The 9,074-nt window shown below is 57.0% G+C and overlaps 1 protein-coding gene across 3 annotated transcripts; it reads right to left on the bottom strand.

Annotated features, from left to right (window-relative positions):
- Nucleotides 1–560: 560 nt before the first annotated feature.
- SLC35C1 (solute carrier family 35 member C1) lies at nucleotides 561–8,838 on the bottom strand. 3 transcript variants are annotated; one of them, XM_032415032.1, is made up of 3 exons: nucleotides 8,815–8,838; nucleotides 6,430–6,956; nucleotides 561–2,867 (listed from the first exon to the last, which is right to left on the bottom strand). In XM_032415032.1, exons 2-3 carry the CDS (start codon nucleotides 6,923–6,925, stop codon nucleotides 2,308–2,310), a joined length of 1,056 nt encoding a protein of 351 aa, XP_032270923.1. In that variant the 5' UTR covers nucleotides 6,926–6,956; nucleotides 8,815–8,838; the 3' UTR covers nucleotides 561–2,307. The 3 variants fall into 3 exon arrangements, with proteins under 3 accessions (XP_032270923.1, XP_032270922.1, XP_032270921.1); XM_032415031.1 differs by lacking the exon at nucleotides 8,815–8,838 and adding an exon at nucleotides 8,318–8,563; XM_032415030.1 differs by lacking the exon at nucleotides 8,815–8,838 and having other exon boundaries at nucleotides 562–2,867; nucleotides 6,430–7,258.
- Between the last annotated feature and the right edge of the window lie 236 nt (nucleotides 8,839–9,074).

The following is a 9,074-nucleotide window of genomic DNA, read 5'->3' as shown; positions in this document are numbered from 1 at the left end:
TTTTTTTTTTTAGGTAGTGACGATAGCCTTGCTATCCAACCCACCCTCCTTAGCTCTCCTTGGCCTTGAGTCTATAAGACCCTTATGCGCATTAATAGTCAGTTAAAGCCTTTGTAATTAGTGGTCTAATTGTCTCATTAGACCATGTGGCCTTGATCATGCTGCTCTGGGGAGATCATTGGATAATCATGGCCGCCTCGAACTTTCGGGTGGGGCTACCGCAGGCCACATGCCACAGAGGCAGTATGAGAAAGCCCACGGCGGGGCGACAGACCCCCTGCAAGCCGAGTTCCTTTTCCAGATAGTGTCACCCACCTGACTCAGGTGGTTGGTAAGCAGGTCGCAGGTAACAAGGGCATTCCCCTTGGTTAATTGCAAGGGCAATCATGCAATCCTGCCACCTACACTGATTGTTTTGTGCTGGTCTCAGCCGGCCAACAAGCAATGTTGTGGCGGGACCGGCCCCTGTGGTTCTTATGATTGCAAGACACCCTTCGGCAATAACCATCAGGAAACTTGGAAAAAATAAAGGTTTATTACTTACAGGATCTGGAAACTACACAGCCCACCTGGGGCCACACAGCGATGTTGGGGGGGGGGGCAATGTGTGTGGTGGGGAGAGGGAGAGAGAATGAGCACACACAGGCCTGGGGTTCTGCTTTTATTGGGGTTGAAGGTTTTGCGGGCTCACTCTTTATTGGTGAATTCAAAACATAAGAGTAGAAATTTAAAGTGTTAGGAAGAGAGGAAACAAAACAAAAACAAAAACAAAACGAGCCGCCCAAATGGTTCATGTCCTGCACCAGTTATTGAATGATCGGTTATTGAAATCAACCAAGATCTTAAAAACCAAGGGACCTCCGGTGGGGAAGTGGCCTGGCTCCTTGTCCCATCCTGTGGCTGGCAATCTCTGACGTGGATGCCTCAGCCCTCAGAGCTAAGTCAGGCACTTGCTTTGCAGAAACGAAAAGAACCCCAACGGCCAGGGTTTACACTACAACGTCTTACTCCCATTTTTAGTGAAATCCACACTCCATTCAGGGCATCAGGCCCTCCTCACTTCCTTAGAAACCACCCGCCATGAATTAGAAGATCACCCTTCCCCAACCTTTCCCTGTGGGGGCTAAAAACATTAGGGCATTACCCCAAGGAGATGGAACAGAATTCGCGACAGGAGGGACAGGGGTTGTGAAGGCCGTCCCGAGGCCACCGGGCAGGGGGGTGGGGAGGAGAAGCTTCTCTCAGCCCAGACCTCAGGGAAGAAAGGTTAAGTGTTAGTTTATCACCTTCATCAGAGCCAGGTTACAACACCTGCGCAGGGATCGGGCTCTGGGGATGGCACAGCACCGCTGAGGTGGGAGGCTCGGGGCCAGGACCCTTGCTCCATCAGCCTCCTGGGGGATGCAGCTCTGAAAAGGCAGAGTGGGGAAGGCTACCTGGCTCCCCCTCCAGGAGGTCTCACCTGGGCCAGGTGCTCCTCAGGAGGGGAGGAATGACACTTCCCAGTGTCAGGGATTGGGATGGGTGTTAATGACCCTGCGTAACCTCTACAAGCTGTGTGGTTTCCCCGTGTTCAAAAGCTGGGAACATAGGGTGCAGATGGTGGGAAAAGGGCGCTTTCCCATGAGGTACCCGATTCCCAGGCCAGTTCCCAGAAGTCCCTGGGGGTGCCAGGGCCAGGGTTGGGGACAAATGATCCTCTGTGCCCTTCCATGGGGCCTGCTGGGCTGGACGCAGAGAAGAGGGAACACTTGTCTGTTTTCTCCCTCAGCCCCGCCCACACTTCCCTCTAGAGGAAGGCTGACTTGTGGGATCAAAGCTTCACTGCCTGTCTTGGGACCCAGACATGTGAGGTTTCCCAAATCCCTTTAGTTGGCCTGTGGTGGGGTCGCACCCCCATCTCCCCTGAGTATAAGTGAAGACTTACTGCTGTCTCTTAAAGGTCGTGGATTGTCCCCAACTCCAAAGGTCATGTGGAGGTAGAAGGCCCTGGAAAGGGGACAGGGTGATGCCTCCCTGAAAGCAAGTGTTCTTCCAGAGAACCTAACTGGCTGTTCCCATGGGGTCCCTCCTCCCTAGAGGAGGACAAAACCCAGAAACAGGACAGGGGGTTGAGATAGGTTTGGCAACTTTCTGACATCCCTTGACAACACTGGTTCCATTTTAACCACCAGATTGTGATCAGGTTTGTAAACAATACCCCCTCCAGATCACCTTCTCAGGGTCCAGAGAGACGTCTTCATGGCTATTCTGGCCCTACCCCGGGCCTTCTCCCTGACTGGGGCATCCCCAGGTCCCCAGAGGAGCTCACACCCCCATGCTGCTCTTCTCATCCTCCTTGGGGCTGGGCTCCTCCTGACTCTTCTTCATCTCCCAGCCCCGGACCCAGGTATAGGCAGAGGAGCCCCCCAGCACCATCATGTTGCTTGTCCACCAGAGGAAGCTCTTGGTCTCCTCGTAGTAGAGCACCGCCAACACGGTCTGGGCACAGGCTTTGGCTGTGCCGGACACGTTATGGGTCAGGGGGCTGGTGAACTTGATCTGTAGACCGGTCACGTAGCCGATGGCAAAGCCGAACAGGCCGCCCAGCGTCATCATGCCCCAGAAGTGGGCGCTGCCCAGCTGGGAAAAGTCACGGAGGGCCTGCAGCTCCCCCAGCAGCAGGAGCAGGGGCAGGAAGAGGACGCAGGCATTGACATTGTTGTAGAAGGTCAGGCGCCAGATGCTGCCATCCACTGCCGGGAGCACCTTCTTGGTGTAGATGGCGTTGAGCGAGACACAGAGGCTGGCCAGCACGCCAAAGAGGGTGCCCGTCCAAGACAGCGTACCCTCTGCCCCCTCCTGGTCCACACCAAGCCAGAAGCCACCTGCAGGCGGGGGGAGGGGAGGGGCATGAGGGATGAGGACGGGGAGGAAGGAGGACAGAGAATTTTGCCACCAGAGTTCACAGAGTGTAATGCAGTCCTCACCCTCCCATCCCTCCCTGCCTCTCTGCAATAGATATGTCCAAGTGCTCTGTGACATGCAAAGCACCGTACAAGGGCTGGGAAGTGGCCCAGGACACGAACGCTTTCTCCAGAGCTTATATTCTAGCAGAGGAGGAAGACATTAAAACGATTCATTTCCCAATTATTTAATTACAATTGTAATGAGGGCCATAAAACAGTGCAGTGTGCTCTGAGAACCCATAATCCGCGACTACGCTGGCCTGAGGCATCTGGAAAGTTATGTTGGAAATGAGCTCCAAAGGGCCGAGTGCTTGGTGGCTAAGGTGACTCTGGGCAAGTGACTTAAGGTCCCAGAGCCTTGGCTTCCTTGTCTGTAGAATGGCAGCCTGTAATGAGGTAGAATTACTTGTGGCCTGAGGTCTTTGGGGACAGTCCACTCTTTCGGACACTCAGTCTGTGTCACCTCCTACTCACAGAGCCCCCATGGCTCCCCATTGCCCCCCATCAAGACTACACTCTTCCGCCTGGCACACTGGGCTTCCCGCACCCTTGCCTGTCTCTGTCCCACAATTGTCCCGAGTTGTCTCTCTTGTCTCCCTGCTTCTCATGCTGGGACTCAGTGTCCTTGTTCATGTCCTGCACCAGAAACACCCTCCTCCTCCTTTCTCAGAGATTCTACTCATGCTTCAAGATCAAAGTCGGCCCCTCCAGACCCCCAGTCCCCAGACCTCCCCCAGGCCTCATCCTGCCTGGGATTCCCTGCAAGACCCCTTGCCTGCCCTAGGCTCTTAGGCACCTGCCCTTGGGGACGACTACACCATCTCTTTAGCGAGACCCCGGGGACGACTACACCATCTCTTTAGCGAGACCCCACCTTCTGAGGAGGCGGGGCCTGAATCTTGGTGTCAGAGAGATGTGGGCTCTAATCAGGTTCTGCCATTGAGAGGCTGGGTGGCCTGAGGAAAGTTGGCTAAACTTTTCTGAGCTCCCATTTCCTTCATCTGTAGAGACCTGGGTCACTTTCTTGACCCTCTCATTCCAACCAAACTACTTCCCACCTTGCAACCAGAATGATCTTCCTAAAGTACAGATAGATCTGCTCAAGTCCTGCCCTGGCTTAAAGCCCTTCCTCGCCTACTACCCTCAGGAAACCTTCCAGACTCATTTAACTTGGGCAGCCTCCTGTCTGGGGAGTCCTGCTCTGGCCCGAACAGGAAGAAACGCACAGGTACTTTTTTCTGTCTAGAACATTCTCTCCTCACCCCTTCTTTATACCCATCTAGTACTTCCTCCAGAACGCCTGCTTGGATTACCCCATTCCCAACCCCGTCTTCCTCTCCACCCCCACCAGGTTCCCTTCTACACCCCCATCACAGCCTCACCCCCTGCAGCAGAACTCACCACCAGGCACCACCACCATGCCCTTCAGGAGCACAGGCGCCCCGTCCACCTTGGCCAAATTCGTCTCCCCAAAGTTTGGCATGGTCTCTGTCATGTGCCTGGCCGGCAGTTAGTGTTTGTTGACTGACTGAGCGACCACGGGAATGGAGGTTGTTCGGGAGGTGCCTTTGAGGGTTGAAGGAGATAAAGCATCTACTACGTACACTCACGCACGGTATTCTCTTTCCTGGCAGGGCCTGGCAAACAGCTACCTGTACACCTGCTCTGGGGGAGTGGAGGGCTGGCCAGAGCACCCTCCGTCCTCCTGCTCGTTACTTTCCAAGTCCAGAAGGGGCGCCCACCGCGAGGTTCTGCATCCGAGAGGGGCTCGCACCCGGAAGGAGCTCTGAAAGGTACTATGAAAGCTGCAGGGGCCCAGGAATAGTCACTGGAGACCCATCTTAAGGGGAAGCCCAACCGAGAGGGGGCCGGGCCTGGGGCCAGCAGGGAGCACCAGCCGCCCGGGCCTGGCCCCATCAGTATGGCCAGAAAATGCCCTTTCTCAGGAGCCATCACACCATCAGCTACTTTGATTACTTTTAGAATCTGGGCCTAGTTTCCCTAGTGACTTCACCTTTCTGTATGCAAATTGTCCCCCCCCTACACCCCAGGTTCCCCGCTCTCCCCCTCCCCCCCCACCTCCTGCTGGTCTGCAGGGCTCAAATGGAGATTCCTGGGGCATTTGGCTAAGTGAGGCCTGGGACTCTGCATCAGCTCTGGAGGGACGGGGTGGCGGGGGGGGGGGGGGCTCTGAAAATCTGCCAGGGGTCTCAGCAGCTCCTTCTGTTCTAACCTCAGCCTTCTCCCCTCTCCCATCTTGGGGCTGGACTGAGGAGTCTGAGATCCAGCAGTTGCTTGATGAGGGTGACATTTTCGAGGACGGGTGGCACCAATGTGCCTCGGCCGGACTCTGAGACACCAGCAAAGAATACGTAGGTCAATCAACACAAACTTTACGGCCCCAGGAAAAACAGGTTAGAAGAAAGACCACATTCCTGAATGACAGGGCACTGGGAGGATTCTGAGTGGGCGCTCCCTTACCCAGAATGCTGCAAAAAACTGTTCTGTGATGATGGAAATGTTCTATCATCTGCTCTGCCCAATACAGTAGCTACTGGCCCCATGTGGCTACTGAGCGCTTGAAACGTGGCTACAGAATCAGGTTATAACACCTGCAACTGAAGAACTGAATTTTAAAAATGTCACTGCATTTGAATGAACTTCAATTGAAATAGACACATGTGGTCCGCTAGTGCACACACAATCTCTAGGGCACAAGAACAGAGCAGAGGGGTTAAAAGCATAAACCTGGGAGTTTGGCCAATCTGGGTTTGTGCCGCCTGGATACTTCCTAGCTGTGTGGCCCTGGGTAAGTAACTTAACCTCCCTGAGCTTCAGTTTCCTTGTTTGTCTGGAGTTGATGAGGGTGATGCTACCACTCAGGGGACCTCTGGGGAACAAAGGAGATGCTATGTGTGAATGATCTGCACAATGTCCCCATAGATAATTCTTCCTTTCTAAGGGTCAAGTGTGGAAAGACAGCTAAAACTTCTCAAAGCTTATTCCTCTCTCTTAGCCATTACTACGAGCCTGCAAAGTCAGAGGGTGATGGTATATTTATTACAAGATGTATTCTCCTCTGGAAATAGCACTGGATGGGGAGTCAGGGCACTTGAACTCTTGAGAAGCAATACAGTGGTTAAGCATATGGAGCCAGACTCCTTGAGATCAGATCCCAGCTCTGCCACTTATTAGCTGTGTGATCGTCAACAAATTACTGGACTTCTCTCTACCTTGGTTTTTTCCCCCTCTGTGAGATGTAGATTATAATCCCATCTTGTTATGAGGGGCCCTGGCTGGGCCCCTAACTTGCTGGCGACCTCAGGAAGCTTATGCTCTCTGGGCCCCAGGCTCTTCCTCACATGACTTTGGGCAAGGGAACCGGGACAGATAAAGTCCAAAGATGCTTGGCAGGGTTGCTCTTTGGGGTTTTGGCTCCCCCATGCCTCCCCACTCCCCGTGGCCCTGGCTGGCCACTCACCGATGATGATGCCGCAGGTGAGCAAGGCATAGAAGGAGGTGGTCTGCTTGAGCAGCAAGTAGGAAAGCAGCACATTGAAGACGGTGGTGAGTGAGCGGCCCACATTGTAGAAGGCCACCCCGACATACTTGAGGCAGAGGTTGTTGAAGGTGATCATGCCGATGAAGACCACAGACAGGGGCAGGACGCTGCGGGCCACCCTAAGGTCCAGGCGCAGGGAGGGAAAGTCCATGGTGCCAGGGCAGAGGGCGGCCAGGGTGCTGAGGCTCTTGCACAGCAGGGTGGTCACGAGGCACTGGTAGAAGGTGACGAAGATGGGGGTGTCCAGCTGTAGGGAGGGGCTGTCCAGCAGGTACTTGTTAAGGAACACCATGGAGATGGAGGTGGCCCAGTAGAGTGACACCACCAGTGTGATCTGCAGAGCCCGCAGCAGGAAGGGCTTCTCCTTGCTGGCCTCTGCCTCTCCCGAGGGGTCGGAGGCCCCCATCAGTGCCATGTGCAGGATCCGGGACCGCTTCAGAGGGGCCCTGTTCATGGTAGCGGAGGAACTGGGTCACCCTACAGCCAGAACTCGAGTACAGGGCAGTCCGCTCCTGTCTGCTTTCTGCAAGCCGCAGCCCTCAACTGTCACATGGGGGGTGGCCTAGAGGCCTCCCCACCCAGAAGTTCTGTTCTGGGGGGAGCCCCACAACCTGCTCCCACTCTGAGGGGGCTCATGAGACAAGACACGGGGAGGGGTGAGGAAGAGGCTAAGGTTAGACAGAAGACCTGTCAGGGAAGAAGGGGCTGGTGCCTGGGAGGGATGGGTCTCAGGAAGAAGGGAGGGGAGAGGGAAGGAAAAAGAGGGAGGGGGAGGAAGGCAGGGCGAAGATGCTGGAGCAGGGCAGAGGACAGCGTGAGGAAGAGAGAGGGAGGCCTGGGCGGCTGCAGGGAGAAAGGGGAGGCATGCAGGAAGCTGAATGGAGGGAGGGCGTGCGGGGGCGTTTGGAAAGAGGGGTGCAGGGAAGGTCAGAGGTGCTGAGGGCGGGGTCCGAAGGACGCAGGAGGAGGCCGGGCCGGCCCGAGCCCGCGGCGCGCTACCCTCCGGAGCCCCAGCTCCGGTTCAGCCCCGGAGCCTCCGGACATCCGAGGCCGCGCCCCCCGCGAGGCGGGCCCTGGACTCATTTCCTGACACGCCCCCGACCCCTCCTTAAAGGGCCCGCGCGCCCGGCGTCAGCCTTAAAGCCACAGCCTGCGAGAAACAGCCTTCAGAGTCAGGCTCGCGTCCGGCCCACCAACCGCCTCTCGGCTCCTGTGCACTCCCCGCTCGGGGATGGGGGGTGGGGGGCGATCGGCCTCTGCGGAAGGTTCCTATAGGTGCTTGAGCCTCGGCCCCCTTCCTGAAAGCCCTCCCCAACCCCAGCTCCGTCTCCACCAGAAGCTAACTACCGCCCCCTTCCCGCCTCCGCTCACCAGCAGGTCCACCGTCCCCTTCCCCCATCTCGGGCCCGACCGCACCCCCATAGCCTCGGCAGCGCCTAGAGTCCCTGGGCGTCTAGAGAACCCCTACCAGCCCCCCATCCCTCTACTAGCCCCAGCTCACTCTCCCTTGTCGCATTCCCTTCCTTTCCCCCACTTTCACTTCCCCCATCCCTCTTCCAAGCCTGAGCCAGCCCCCTTCCCCCCGTGGCGCTCCTTGAGGCCGAGGCCACAACATCCCTTCAGGACTTCAATCACTCTGCGCGATCTCCCCCCGCCCCATTTGAGAACAGCCATATGCGAGCCTCAAGGCAACACACTCTCCGGCTCCCTCCCCCTTCTAAAAAGCCCCTTCCCCAAGCCGGGCCCAGCCGCTAGCTCTGGCCCCAGGGCTGGCGTTCCCGGGCCTCGATGGCGATCCCGCGCTCACCTCCTCTAACGCACTGGCCTCCCGCCCGCGCTGCCGAGCACTGCACCTGCCGCGCCGCACCTGCAGCACCGCGCCTAGGGCCGCGCCCGCTGGAGACGACTTCCTGCTCCCAGCCCGGGGCGTGGGCGCCAAGCCAACCTCGCCAGCCTGCTCCCCACGTGAGGCGGCGGCGGGACGACCCCGGGGCCCAGCCTGACCTCGGCCCCGGGTTGTCCCTCCTGTCGTGGGAGCAAGCCTCCTCCTGTTTCCAAGGCCATCCGAAGCCCAGTACCATGGCCGGGCCCGTCCGGGATACCCCACTCCAATTACCGCCGCTTGCACGTCCCTGGACCCGGCTTCATCCCTGGCCCGCCGCGTGCCCCGCGCCTCGAGCCCCGCCTGCGCTTCCAGAAGTGCGCGCGGGAACCGCTTCCTGCCGGTAGTAAGCCGAAGGTTCTCTGCCATCTTCCAGGAACCTGGCCTGGGAAGTCCGGCACCAGCCAGGGTCCGTCACTCACCAGGCAGCCTGGAGGGCCCACTTCTCCCTGGTTCTTGTTCTGGCACCAACGTTGGGCGGCTCACTTCTGAGTTCTCTTTGTTGTAAAAAGGAGGGGGCCAGCAGGACTATACCAGAGGGCCCCAACTTCCTTGCTCATTACTCTGGCTGGTATGGTTGAAAGTAGGGACTACCATCTGTTTGTAGTATTTCAAACACCATTTAATTAGTACCATTTAATTTACAGGTGAGATGTGTTAGATTTGCTTTAAAATACTCAGA

This window comes from Phoca vitulina, unplaced genomic scaffold (assembly GCF_004348235.1).
Source record: "Phoca vitulina isolate PV1807 unplaced genomic scaffold, GSC_HSeal_1.0 scaffold16, whole genome shotgun sequence".
In the NCBI taxonomy this organism is placed as follows: domain Eukaryota; kingdom Metazoa; phylum Chordata; class Mammalia; order Carnivora; family Phocidae; genus Phoca; species Phoca vitulina.
The sequence above is the reverse complement of the archived record's forward strand: the minus strand, read 5'-3'. Positions and strand labels throughout refer to the sequence as shown.

What these genes read in the sequence shown, in the direction of transcription:
- SLC35C1 (XM_032415030.1), bottom strand. Translation starts at nt 6,964, where the DNA reads ATGAACAGGGCCCCTCTGAAGCGGTCCCGGATCCTGCACATGGCACTG. An exon ending in CACCTGCGGCATCATCATCG is followed by an intron (nt 2,868 to 6,429) that starts GTGAGTGGCCAG and finishes CCCCGCCTGCAG; the next exon opens with GTGGCTTCTGGCTTGGTGTG.